The sequence below is a fragment of the Equus przewalskii genome, chromosome 5 (assembly GCF_037783145.1).
Source record: "Equus przewalskii isolate Varuska chromosome 5, EquPr2, whole genome shotgun sequence".
In the NCBI taxonomy this organism is placed as follows: Eukaryota; Metazoa; Chordata; class Mammalia; order Perissodactyla; family Equidae; genus Equus; species Equus przewalskii.
The window spans coordinates 46,424,019-46,438,502 of record NC_091835.1 but is presented as its reverse complement, the minus strand read 5'-3'; the positions used below and the strand labels follow the sequence as shown (position 1 = coordinate 46,438,502).

At 35.1% G+C, this 14,484-nt stretch overlaps 1 protein-coding gene across 26 annotated transcripts in view; it reads right to left on the bottom strand.

Moving 5' to 3' along the window:
* PIK3C2G (phosphatidylinositol-4-phosphate 3-kinase catalytic subunit type 2 gamma) overlaps nt 1–14,484 on the bottom strand; it is a 510,504-nt gene that overhangs the window by 229,540 nt on the left and 266,480 nt on the right. For 20 of the 26 annotated variants that reach the window (XR_011540000.1, XM_070619245.1, XM_070619233.1 and 17 more), the window contains 3 exons: nt 12,610–12,805; nt 7,387–7,509; nt 1,392–1,523 (listed from right to left, as the gene is read on the bottom strand). Coding sequence is in view for 25 of the 26 variants with exons in the window: in XM_070619245.1 (XP_070475346.1) it covers nt 1,392–1,523; nt 7,387–7,509; nt 12,610–12,805 (451 nt within the window). In the remaining variant the exon portion in view is untranslated. The remainder of the gene's footprint in view (nt 1–1,391; nt 1,524–7,386; nt 7,510–12,609; nt 12,806–14,484) is intronic. The other 6 variants (XM_070619243.1, XM_070619237.1, XM_070619238.1 and 3 more) reach the window with 1 other exon arrangement.

Sequence of the window (14,484 nt, the reverse complement as noted above, 5' to 3'; positions counted from 1 at the left end):
AAATGTCTAATATATTTAATGCTTATTGATTGCCTGTTATGTACAAAGTAGTGTGATGGAAGGGAATAAAATGGATTAAATTTTTTTTCAGTGAATAGCTACAAGGACTATTCTAAAAACACACTAAATCTTACAAATATTGCACTTGAAACTTTAAAGAGTCTGACTCACGAGAAGGAAAGTCACCTGCATAGCTGCTCCTAGTGAGAAAGTAATGAAAGTTCTTAGTCCACAGATCAGATTTTTGAAATTTCTGCTAACAGCAGTAGGTATTTCTTTTAGGGCTAAACTGTTTCTTATAGATTTTTGAGATTTTGTTTCTTTCTAAATCTATGGGAATTGATTTTTTCCCAATCCAATTTAGTAAACAAACCTCTACTGATTGCCTATTTATAAGAGGTACTATGTTAGATGATAGATGTTACATTCCCTGTCCTCAAGAAACATATACTTGGAAATTGGCTACAGCATGAAAACAAATAATAGAGCAACACACACACACACACATGCCCAGAATTAACCCAACAAAGACAATTTTAAAGACTTATCATGATTGCTTTGATGATAACATTTATATTGACTAAATGTGGGAACTAAAAACTGATGAAGAATTTTCTTAACATTTTTATATTACCAAATCTTTTTAAAACAACAGGGGCAGAAATATTCTTTATAATATTATTAAAATAACAACATAGGTTCTAATTTTTCGAAGGTCCAGTACTTACAATTTGATTCTAAAGCAAGTCTTGCCACGTGAAAAATACCTAAGCTGATTTATTTGAAGTATCTTTTCCTTAATAGCATAGAAAATCATGTAATTGACTTTATCAAATATTCTAAGTATTAGCAGTTCCAAATCCTTATGGTTAAATCAACAGTTAATTTTGTAATAGCCATTAGTTCTGATAGGATACGTGAACTCATAGATGGCTTACTTTTCTGAAAAATACTATCTTAAAGTTACCAAATATTTTTTCTTGGCAATACAAGATCAGTAAACCAGTTACATTGTATAGTTTTACTTTAGCCAGAATTCCATGACTCACATTGTTTCTATATGACAGCTTTGATCTAAATCATTTTGAATTACTAATTCCAGAGAAATTGGCTAGTCAGAGAGGGAAAAGCAATTGAGATTGGTCATACCCAATACCCTTTCATTGTAAATGACCCAGTTGACTAGCTGAGCATGAGGCCTGTTTCTAAGTCATTTCTACATTTTGCTTTTCAGTCCCACTTTCAGTAGTCATGATTTATACTGAGCTACTTCAATTTCAGAATAAAACACCTTCTCGATTTTCTCATTATACCATATACTGCAAAATATTCAGTTCCAAGGAAGTTTTTATCGAGGTGGGAAATTTATTAAGCACAAATGGTATACTTACTCTTTTGGAAACAATGGAAGACAAGTCCAGGCTAATAAATTTGCAGTGTTGGATGCATGGATAATCCCAAACAGTTTTATAGTGAGCATGGATTCCCTTGGAAGTGACTTTATTTCAAGAGGAAAATTGATCCTTGAAATAAAAGAAAGAAGCAGGTTATCTATCCAATTACAATGATATTTTCATAAATATTTCCTTATAATATAATGGTATGTGATAAAATTATTTAGCTATTTGAACTGAGGCATCCTTTTGAACTTCTGTGCTTAATCTTGTAAAAGGAGAAATATAGTAGAAGTACATAGAGTAATGAGACAAAGGGAACTGCAATAATTATAATTTTTAAATTTAAGCTTATTTTTAAAAATTACAATAACTTGAGCATATACTCTTTGTGAGGACAGAGGAAGAAAATGATTAACATTGTCTTAGGGAATAGGGGATAGGAGGAAATAACTTAAAATGGGTCTTAAAGATTAAGTTAGCTATAAGCAGATGAAGATTTGGAAAAGAATATTCCAAGAAGAGAAAAGTGAATATATGCAAGGACAAGGGTATATATGCATGAAAAGATTAAATGTAGCTGAGAAATAGTGAATGGCTCATTGTGGCTGGAACTAAGGATGTGGTCAATTATGGAGGATGCAATTAGAGAGACAGGTAGTTGCCAAAATGCTTAAGAACTCTGTATGACAGGCAAAGGTAGTTGAGCTTTTTCCTAATGGCTAAAGGAAATACTTGACTGAGAGAGCTAAAAGTATAGAGAGTTGTTCACAACTTTAAGTGTGGACTCTTCTGGGTGATGAATAGTCCACATGCAGTCTCAAGAATAAGGAGGAGTTACTTCAGCCTAGTGAGTATAACTGATGTTCAGGAAGTACATATCCTTCTCTTCAACATAACGTTCCCTGAGATGAAGAGGTCCAGATTCAGGGTGGTAATAAAGCAGCTAACAAGAAGACAGACAGAAGAGCTATTTTAGAGGCAAAATGGATAACTAATATTTGACTGACAGCATATTAGTTGAATTGGACAATAAAGAATTAAAGATGCATTCTAGCCTTCTAGATTATGTTCTAGTGGATACCTTCAACTGATAGAAAACAGAAGAGAAAGTTGGGGTAAGGGGCAATATGTGCAGTTTAAGGCATCATGGCATTGAATTAATAATAGATTTGAGACATCAATATGAAAGCTATGTGTAGAGGGGACAAGTCAGAGGTTTGGATCTGGATAGACCTGCATTTAAATACTGGCTCTATGACTAAAAAGATGTTCTTCCTTGAGCAATGAATCTAACCTTTCTAAGCTTCATTTTTCCTTATCCATAAAATAGAATGAATATTGCATGACACAATATGTAGCAAATGGCAGGTTGTATATCATCATTATATCAATAATCCAATCAACAGTGCAATAATTTATTTTAGAGAAAAAGTAAAAAAAGTAGGGGAAGGAAATAAAGACTAGAGTGAAGAAAATCTAATTTTCAAGATTAGCCAAGTTTAGATCATTAAAAAATTAAATTGTTATACATTTTGATATCTAAAAGTCCTTTATTTCCTTTTATATTCTTTCATATTCAAAATATTCATTTAAGATAATGTGAACATATTTCTCTGCTTAAAATAAGCTCTGAAACTCAACATAAAATGTTGATGACCCTGTGGAATGCACAGTAATTTCTTGAATGTTCTCTCTTTTACCTGTAATCGACTTTCTATTCAGTTTTCATATTTCTGTGCTAGGATGGAAGCTATTCTTTTACCTTATTCCTCACATAATCTAGAATGTTCTTTTTCCCATTGAGTCTGGCTTCTTCATGTATGACTTCACTTATTAGTGAGCTTTTCATATCAAGAATGACAAAAATTCAATAAGTTACAGTGGATGGATACTGCCAATATCCATTCTGTCACTTTTATTAATAAAAATAAATTCTTCTAGGGTAAGAATACATGCTTTCTAAATAGTTATTTATTCATTTCTTGAATATAAATGGATTTTTAAAGCCAGAATAATCTCACATTCACTGGGAAATTTTTAACTTTTACACGGCTATTGAAAAATCAAAAGAATGAACTTTTAGACAAAAAAGGAAGAAAAACACTTTGAGATAATTCAATAAATGAAGTCAGATTGCTTCTTTTTATCCAAACAGCTGACACAGATCTCAAGTTTTAACCATATGCTTGCTTTACTCTACTATTGAAAAATGAGTAAACACAAATTTTTCATTAACACTTCTTTCTTCTATATGAAATATTTTCCCTAAAACCAGAGTAATTTTAAGAGAAAATGGGAGATTTAAAAAATCACATTATTTAGAATTCTCCTATTAATATTGATATATAACCATAGACCATTGTAAGGACTTTGACGTTCGTCTGAGTGAAACAGGGAGCCATTTCAGGACTTTTAAACAGAAGAATGACATGGCCTGATTTACATTTTAAAGAAGGTCACTTTAGCTGAGAAGAGCAATAAAGGTGCAAAAGAAGCAGAGAGATCATTATCAGGCTACTATGGGAGTCAGACTGGTGGCTAGTGGTTAAGTTCACGTGCTCCGCTTTGGTGGCCCAGGGTTTGTGGGTTTGGATCCTGGGTGCAGACCTACACACCACTCACCAAGCCATCATGTGGTGGTATCCTAGATACAAAATAGAGGAAGATAGGCACAGATGTTAGCTCAGGGACAATCTTCCTCAAGCAAAAAGAGGAAGATTGGCAACAGATGTTAGCTCAGGGACAATCTTCCTCACACGCACAAAAAAAGGTTACTGTGGTAATACAGAGGAGAGATGATGGTGGCCTAGACCAATGGAAGTCATAAGAAGAGATAGGATTTCCTGGACACGGGGTCTGAGAGAAGGAGCTTCACATTAAGGATTTGACCTGAACAATGGGACCTGGAAATGATCATCCACAGCAGCCACTGGTGGAACAAGTTTGGAATGTAAGATCAAGAGTTTAGTTTTAGACATGTTGGGTGTATAAGTGTGGAGTTTGTGACTGATGCCTGGGTTGATGACATAAATTTGGGATTGTTGGCATATAGATGGCATTTAAAGCTATGTGACTATAAAAGAGAGCTAAAGGGGCAAGGATAGATACAACAAAGAAAAGGCTTATGCGCTAAGACCATGATCAGTCCAGGAGAAGAAAAGATGGAGAAGGAAAATCCAGTGAGAGAGAGGGAAAGCTAAAAGAACATGTGAGCCAAGTGGAGAGCATATTTCAAGATGGGAAGTGAGATCAACAGTGCCAAATGCTCCTAATAGATCATGGAAGATGAAGACTGAGAAACAAGCATTAGATTTAGCTATGCAGGTCACTGGTGACTCTAATGGGCAATTTCGGTGGAGCAGAGGTGATGAAAGCCTGACTGGAGTCTGTTTCCGAGCAGAGAAAAAAAATTGAAGAAAGTAAATATAGACAACTGTTTGGAAGGGTTTTGCTGTAAAGGAGCGGGAAAAAAGAGAGTGGCTACTGGTGGGAGGATGAAGTAGAGTTTTGTTTTAATGTAAGATGTGAGAACTGTTTGTAGAACATAGATACTCTGCCCAAGATTTTAGATGTTTTAAGAAACAGTATGGAAATTACATTAAAAACATGAGCTTTGGAGTCAGAGGAGTCTGAGCACTAGTTCCACCATTTACTGGTTGTGGGACCTGGGGCAAATTAATTAATCTTCATAAACATCAATATTCTTATCTTTAAAATGGAGAGGACAATACCTGTGAAGATTTTTGTTAAGTAGAGATGAGATAGTATATTTTGGGCTATACTATGATGACTGGAATACAACAGGTGGTCAAAATCTATGTCACACACTATTAAACAACAAAGTTTCTGTTCTTAAGTTTACAGTTTAGTAATGAAACGTACGATCAATTATAGTGTAATGGGTACATGTTAATAAAATATATAAAGAACACTACAGGCATCTAGAAAAATGGTAAATAAATATTTTTAATGGAAATGAAATGAAAATAATTCTGGGATGAAGTACCTAACTTGGGAGAATCAAAGAAACTCTCATAGAAAAGATAACACTTATGCAGTCTTAAAGGACAAGAAGAAAAATATATCAGTGTAGTTATTCCAACAACACTAATGATTTTCCATTTGAGATTTTTTCCTTTGACATTAACTTTAGAATTATTAGATTTTTTCTTGAACAGTTTAGATGGTGGCACATATCTGTCAGTTGAAAATGAATCTGATTTTTTTTTAAACTACCAGAAATAGTTTTAATTAAGCCAGAAGAATAATTTTAGTGATTGAGCTGGTTAATAACATTTTTAAGGAGTGATATATGAAATTCATTCATTAGCCCAGCAACACTTACTGGACTCTTACACTGTCTGGTGCTGCTTTAGCTGCTAGGGAATAGAATGAAAATTTAAAAAATAAAATGAAAAGCAAAACCAAAAGAAGATCTTTGTATCATTTGGCAGAAACAGATAGAAATATGAAAAAACACATACAGTACCTTAAGAGAGTAGTATGATGTTCAGACCAAGCAACAAAAGAAAAGGTGGCTAATTTTTTCTAATGATACAAGAAAGGGTTTATACAGAAGATGGAAGAGTGTCTTGAAAGATAATTAGGTGTTCCCAAGGTGGGCAGTGAAGTTACTGTGCTCCTGACAAACAGAGGACCCCTAGCAGAGGCGTGATCTCTCAGTTCATAGTTAGGGTAAGTAGTGGGATACAAAGAACGGCTGGGTGCTGGGCCAGGGAGTGGGGCTAACTCCAGAGATGAAGGTGCAGAGATAGTCAGGGGCCAAATCACAGAGGGCCTTGTGTGCTATGCTTAATGGTTTGTACTTTGTCTTATAGGAATTGGGGAGCCACTGAAGAATTTTACAAGCAGAACTGATTCTGTGCAATGGAAGGGGATTTTGTAATTGAAAGTCAGGTCTTTGGTCAAAGGAATTAAGAACCTTAACCAAGGGAGGGGAGATAAAGGTCGTTACAGTCCTAGAGGAAGGAGGATTTGCTTTGGGATGGCAGGGACCATGGGGTATGTAAGAATTGAAGACCACATATTGTATCTCAGGACACAGTCTCCATTGACTGCAGTAACACTAAATGGGATAGATAATGCTATTTAACATCATCCTCAGACTTCTAGAAATTTTGGCACATATTTATCAATAGCAAAGTACAGTATTGGGAGTCAAATTATGTCCCAAGAAAGCCAGGCCTTGTGAAAGGGTAAACATAGTGTGGGCTGGGGAATTTCTTCTGCTTGAGGCGGGAAGAAAACTGGCTCTGAGTGGAGTAGTGGAGACCCCAGAGAAATGACTGAAAGACAACAGAAGAGTGTCACAGGAACAACAAGGAAAAGCAGCAGTAACCATGAAAAAGCCACCGATGGGGCCTATGAGGTCCCGGAAATTCTGAGTAAAAGCAAGGCTTGAGGGGGGGAATAGAGGAGAGGCGGAGGGCATGGATAGCGTCAGGAAGGTACTTTTACTTCTTGATTTAATAAATCTCTACGAAATGTGGATTTGGTAGCCAGTCATCCTAAATTAGATGACAGTTTATATAATGCTTGGATAATTATTGTCAAAAAACTTGATTGTTTAAATAAATTTGTAATTGGTCTTTGTGGGAAAATACAGATTACAGATGTTATTAAGTGATTTCTTTCTTTGTTATATCTGGAATCTACCTCCTTCCGACCCCAAACAGAGGGTATTCCCTATATCCAAAGTGTGTGAATGATTAATAATGCCGCTTTTCCAATTTCCCTCTTTGATCAGTTCAATAACGTGAATTGGACACTTGTCTAGGTTTTTAAATGGACTTTTAATCTGTTGAATTGAATAGTCAGTTATCTATTAGCTCTAACATATTTATCTCATCCCTGAATCAAATCAACTGGCAACATTTTTTAAAAAATCACATCCTTCACTTACAAAAAGAAAAAGAACCCCTGATCTTTATTAGATAAATGATCCTGCCAGAATAAAGATTAAACTTACGTTTCATCCCAGTTGACCAAGAAAAAAAACAATTTCTTGACTGGAATATTTCTGTAGTTTCTCACTTGGCATAGCTTCTTTCCAGCATATGTAAGCCGACAGGAGAAAGAAAATGCTTTATAGCTAAAAAGAAACAACACTGATTCAATAAACTGAGTACTATAAAGGAACCAGTTTTCTATATGGGTCAATTATTTTTATAGTTAAAAGTCAAATGATAAAGGGTTGTTTGCTTGAATAAAGTGTGCTTTAAAAAGAATTTATGTTAGGTGACATCAGCAAGATGGCAGAATAGGAAACCCCAGACCCTCCTTCCCCCACGGAGACATAAATTCAACAATAATGCATGGATCAATTCTCCTGGTGAGAAATCCAGAAATAAGTTAAGAAGTTCCTGCACCCCAGGCAAGTGGAAAACCAGCAGCATAGAAATCAGTAAGAAAATTCATGGCACTCATTTTCCACAGCCCCTCTCCCCAGGAGAGGGAGGTGTGATCAGGAGGAAAATACCAACTCCCAGGTTCTCCCAGGAGTGGGAAAGAGAAGCCTGGAATATATATGTCTAGCATTCAGACATTTTAGGGGGCTGTCCAAGGGACTGGTTTCTGTCTTGCCTGAATTGCAGTGCTGAATAAGAACGGGTGCCTCTGAGAACAAAGGCAATGGTTTGAACCAGCACAAACTCACTCACCACTATCCTTTCCCCCAGCTCAGTACAAAATGAGCAGGGGAAAACTCCCAACTCCTACCTTCTGTTGGAGGAGAGAAAGAGTTGGAGTGTGTATGCAATGTTTCCGCTTTTTGAGGGGCTGCCTGAGGGACTGGTTACTGTCTTGCCTGTTTCAGAGAGCTGACAGGACCCGATATATTCCAGATGCCTGGGCACCATGGACTTCTGAGAACAAAAAAGAGCTAGGAGCCTTGCTCCTGCTCCAGAGGATCTGTGGAACAGCAGACAGAGGCTGATACAGCTTGATAGCCTCTCCATTGGCTGGGTGGTGAGGTGGAGCAGGAATAGTGGAGAGTGGATCCAATATTTTGACTTTTTCAGGGAGCTGTATGAGGGACTGGTTTGTGTCTTGCCCAACAGATGGGACCTAACATACTCTGGATGCCTGGGAACTGAGAACAAAAAAGAGCTGGGCAGATTATGGTAGTGCCAGGAAACCTGCAGTACCAAAGACAGACACTGGGGATGAACAAGAAATTATCAGTTCCTGAAAAAAGAAGCAAAACCTCTCTAACTGAGAATTCACACACACAAGTCCAGAAAAGATGCACCCACAGAAAAGGTTTCAAAGGTCCCTGTAACCTCTAGCTGGGCTGATTGGTGACATTCTTTCTCTGTATGAAACCAATCCATAAAGACTGGGAGAGGTGGCTGTTTTTTCAAATGCACAAAGTAAAAAAGCACATGAAGAAAGAGGGAAATATGGCCCAAGAAAAGGAACGAAATCAATCTCCAGAAACCAATCTTAAAGAAATGGAAGTGTATGAATTACCTGACAAATAATTCAAAATAACTATCATAAAAATGCTAAATAAGCTCAGGAAAATAATGCATAAACAAAATGAGAATATCAACAAAGAGACAGAAAATATTAGAAAGAACCACACAGCAATTTTCAAATTGTAGAATACAATACTGAATTGAAAAATAACACTAGAGGGGTTCAAGAGAAGACTTGATCAAGCAGAAAAAAGAATCACTGAACTTGAAGACAGGTATTTGAAATTATCCCGTCAGAGGAATAAAAAGGAAAAAAAAGTAAAGAAGAGTGAAAAGAGCCTAAAGGACTTATAGGACATAATCAACAGGACAAATGTACACATTATATGTGTCCCAGGAGGAGAAGATAGAGACAAAGAGTCAGAAAGCTTATCTGAAGAAATCATGGCTGAAAACTTCTTAATTGTGGGGAAGAACATGGACACCCAGATTCAAGAAGCCCAATGGATCAAATCAGGCTGAGCCCCAAAAAGACCACACTTAAACACATTAAAATCAAACTATCAAAAATTAAAGACAGGGATAGAATTTTGAAAGCAGCAAGAGAAATGTGACTTGCCACATAAAAGCTATCTCATAAGTTTATCAGCAGATTTCTCAGCAGAAACCATGCAGGCAAGGAGTGGAATGATATATTCAAAGTTCTAAATGAAAAAAATATATATCAATCAAGAATACCATATCTGGCAAAAACTGTCCTTCAAAAAGGAAGGAGAAGTAAATACTTTCTCAGATAAACAAAAGTGGAGGGAGTACATAACCATTAGACCTGACTTATAAGAAATTCTAAAGGGAGTCCTTCAAGGTGAAGTGAAAGGATGCTAGATAGCAATATGAAAGCATATGAAAGTATAGAGCTCATTGGTAAAGCCAATATATAGACAAATACAAAATACTGTAATACTTTTGGTGGTGCATGAACACTTTCAACTCTGGTACAGAATTTAAAGGACAAAGTACACAAAAAAACTATAATTATAAAAATTTGTAAACTATAAAAGGAAGCAATTTTTGATATCAATAACATAAAGTGTGATGAGGTGAGAAGAAAAGAATAGAGTTTCTGTATGTGATTGAAGTTAAGTTGTTATCAGCTTAAAGCAAAGCATTTTAAATATAAGCTGTTTTAGCTAAGGCCCATGGTCACCACAAAGAAAACACCTACATTTAGAAGATACACAAAAGAAAATGAGAAAGGAATCAAAGCATGCCATTAAAAAAATCAACAAAACACAAAGGAAAACATCAAGAGAGGAAAAGAGGGACAAAAAAACTACCAAATAGACTGAACATAATGAAAAAATGGCAGTTTAGGTCCTTCCCTATCATTAATTACTTTAAATGTAAATGGGTTAAACTGCATAATCAAAAGATATAGCATAGCTGAATGGATAACAAAGCAAGATCCAACTATATGCTGTCTACAAGAGACTCACTTTAGATTTAAGGACACACACAGGCTGAAAATGAGAGGACAGACAAAGATATTCTATGCAGATTGTATTCCAAACAGCAGGAGTGGCCATACTTACATAAGACAAAATAGACTTTAAGCCAAAAACTGTCAGAGACAGAATATTATATAATGTTAAAAGAATTGATTCATCAAGAAGATATGACAATTTTATTTTATTTATTTATTTTTAAAGGGATATAACAATTTTAAATATACATGCACCCTAAATTGGAGCAAACACATTAAGCAAACATTGACAGAATTGAAGGAAGAAATAGACAGCAACAGACTATCCATTATAACCAGTATTAAGATCTTCTGCTATTATAGTGTTGCTGTCTATTTCTTCCTTCAATTCTGTCAATGTTTGCTTAATGTGTTTGCTCCAATTTAGGGTGCATGTATATTTAAAATTGTTATATCCCTTTAAAAAATAAATAAATAAAATAAAATTGTCATATCTTCTTGATGAATCAATTCTTTTAACATTATATAAAGCAGAAGATCTTAATACTGGTTATAATGGATAAAAGAACCAGAGAGAAGCTCAATAAGAAAACAGAGGGCTTGAACAGCACTGTAGACCAAATGGACCTAACTGACATACACAGAACATTCAACTCAACAGCAGGAGAATACACATTCTTCTCAAGCACACGTTAAACATTCTTCAGCATAGATCACACGTTAGGTCACAAAACAAGTCTTAGCAAACTTGAGAAGACTGAAATTACATCATGTATATTTTCTGACCACAAGAGAATGAAACTAGAAATCAAGAGAAAAAATAAAACTGGAAAATTCACAAATTAACAGAAGTTAACACTTTGAACAATCAATGGGTCAAACAACAAATCAAAAGGAAAGTTAGAAAATATCTTGAGACAGATGAAAAAGAACACATACCATAGCAAAATTTATAGAATGCAGCAAAAGGAGTACTAAGAGAGAATTTTATAGCATTAAAAGAAGGAAAGATTAAAAGAGAAAGAACATTAAAAGAAGGAAAATTACAAATAAACAGTCCAACCTTATACTCAGGTAACTAGAAAAGGAAGAACAAATTAAGCCCAAGGTTAAAAGAAGGAAGAAAGTAATAAAGATCAGAGCAGAAATAAATGAAACAGAGAATAAAAAAATATGCAAAACTAAGTATCACACTATATATAAATGCATGTTGTAAGCATATAGCTATATCTACATTTATCTGGCTACATAGTGGTTCCATGAGAATTAAAATAAATAAATATATATTAATGGTTTAAAAATTATAACAGAACATTCATTAGACTAGGTATTTATTATATTATACATCAGCCCATTAAAATTCCTCATAAAATTAAGAAAGAGAAAAAGCATAAAAGAATCACACCATGGGTTCTAAAGAAATGTGTACATCTAGATAGTATATTTTACATACAAAGGCAAAATTTCCTTTCTAATTGGCTCTATAAATATTTGTTCAGTTCGGTTATTTTCAAAAGTGCAGATGAAGATAACAATTATTTCTCTTTACTAAAATTGTTTCTCAACTTTTCCTTGAGATGCTAAATGCAATGGATACAACAAATCCATTAATAAATTACTATTCTTTTATCAACTTTAATTGATTTAATCAGTACTTTCTTATAGATTTAATCCACAAGGAACTTAAAATAATTATTATAATGTTATTCTAATTATGTTATTCAAAAAATACTACATAATAGAATCAACCTAAAATCTGGTGATGTTCCATGCATAATTGTGGCTAACTTCCATTGTAACCCAAATAACCCTTGGCTAATTCCCACTTTGTCAAGGTACTACTCTCAAAATATTCACCACTCACAACTTGATGGGGAGTCAGAGTGATTTTTTTTTTCTCTTTTTAAATACTGTCCATCTCCTTGTATGTGTGTGCTCTCTCTCCCTCTGTATTGTTAATTAGCATTAGTCATTTAAACTCAAACATAACAAAGAAAATTTTAGGGCAATCACTAAGTAAGATGAGCATTTTATGTTTCTATAATGATACATTGAGAATATGCAGCTATTTTTAATGTGGAAAATGGAAGAAGACGTGAGGGAAAAGGACTATGCATTGGGAATGAAGTTTAAAAAATGATTTTAAGAATAAGGATAAATTCACGCTGATTAAATTTCAAAATTTTATGAAATATTTGGTCCTTCAAATAAGAACAAGACACATTATACTCTAATTAGAAGCTATGCAAAAATTAATGAACTCTTTTGTGAAAAACTCACCACCACTCACCTGTGCACCCAGGTCTCTGGAATGTTGTGAGCTGCATACACTGTGAAGCTAAGGTGGGAATGGAGCCCAGGATTTACAAAGGGAACACGATCAGGTACATTTAGAGGCTGGAAATCTGCATAAAAGCTGCTACAATAGACATCAATTAGCTGGTAGATGGACGTGGATAGTTCAGTTGTCACTTTTTCTATCAAGCCTAGAGAAAAAAAGATAGAAATCAGGTCATCTGTGAAGGGCCATATTTATCATAAGCCATCAATTATAGCTTTGAAGTTTTTTATAATAAAATTTAATTAAAATAACCCTCCACCAACTGAAGCCAATTAGCCATCTGTGCCTCTGTATGCAGCCTGGGTTAGCTGCTAGTAGTGTAGATAATTAATAAGCTTTCATATTTTCAGTTGCAGAAATTTTGGAAGCATGACCTTTAATCACAAATCAGAGGTTTGGATTATTAATTTGGGATTCTGATCAACCATAATTTGCAATAGTTTTTGTTCTAGGTTATTATTGTTTAGAATTAATTTTCAGACAAGAAAAATGTTTTCTTATGGCTTATAAGTACTTCAAACAAATCCCATCTAAAGAATTAAGCATAATAAATTTGATTATGCTATGATGTTTACCATTAACTCAACACTAATTATATACATTGTGCTGCTATAAAAAGAGAATGGTAATAGTACATAACTGAGATCTGAAATAAGCTTGAAATGAAAGACATAATGTTTACTAAATGTTTTCAAAATCAAAGCCTTACTTGAGTTTTACCACTAGTTATTTAAGGGGAGTCTATTGATAATTCCTAAAAATGACATCATGAAGGAAGAAAAATGACTAAGTACAGCGGCTAACAGTTTTCAACCGTGTGCTAAATGAAGGCATGCCAATTTATTGTAGACCATATGAAAAGAATCACCTAATCATCGAATTTAAGGTAAACTTTCCTGAGAAGGGCTTTCTCTCTCCCAAGAAACTGCTAGAAAGACTCCTACCTGAGAGGAAGGAAGTAGAAGAGATTGATGAAATGGACCAGGTAGAACTGGTAGACTTTGATCCAAATCAGGAAAACGGTGCCATTACAACGGAGAAGCTTATGAGGATGATGAACATCATCCTAGCAGAGGCGTTCAGTGTCAGACCTCTTAATGAGGCCAATGAATAACACTCACTGCTGGCATTTTATATACAGTTGCGAATGAGTGAAAGACTATAATCATAATATGCTCACTACTTGCAACTGTTTTTGTTTTAATATTCAACTATAGTAATGTTTTAAGTGAAGAAATAAACTCGAAATAAAGAATCAACTCAAATATAAAAGCCCAAAAGAATTTTTTTTATCCAGATGAAGAAAATCTTTAATAGACAAATATTTAAGTGACAAATATTTAGATATTTAAGGGTTGTAGGAAATGAAAAAAAATGTATGAAGTGAAATGTTACGAATGGAATCTCTGGTACCCTCCTCCTCCGAGTCATTTGTGTCTCATGAGCTTTGCTGATGGAGCCTCGAAGAGGGGCACACTGCTAGCTGTGGTCATGACTAAAGACCCCTCCGTGCAGATGTCTCAGGCCTGGTCCAATCCCCGGCGCAGCCCTCCTGAAACTCCATAGGATCATCCTGGTAGACGAGAGCAAGGCAGAAAACCCTGCGAAAGAAATCACTCTGATCTAATCTGAATGTTTCCCTTTTCCAGCCTGGACCAGAAGTAAGTACTGAAATGCCACATTTTAGATATTTCTCCTTTTCCACTGCAGCGTCCTGGAGAAATAAAATGCAACCGCAGCATAGTGTGGGGCGGGAGGGGGACAGAGGGAAGGAACTCGTGTACTTGGCAGCTGCCAAACCGGAGCTGGGTACAGGCTGAGGTG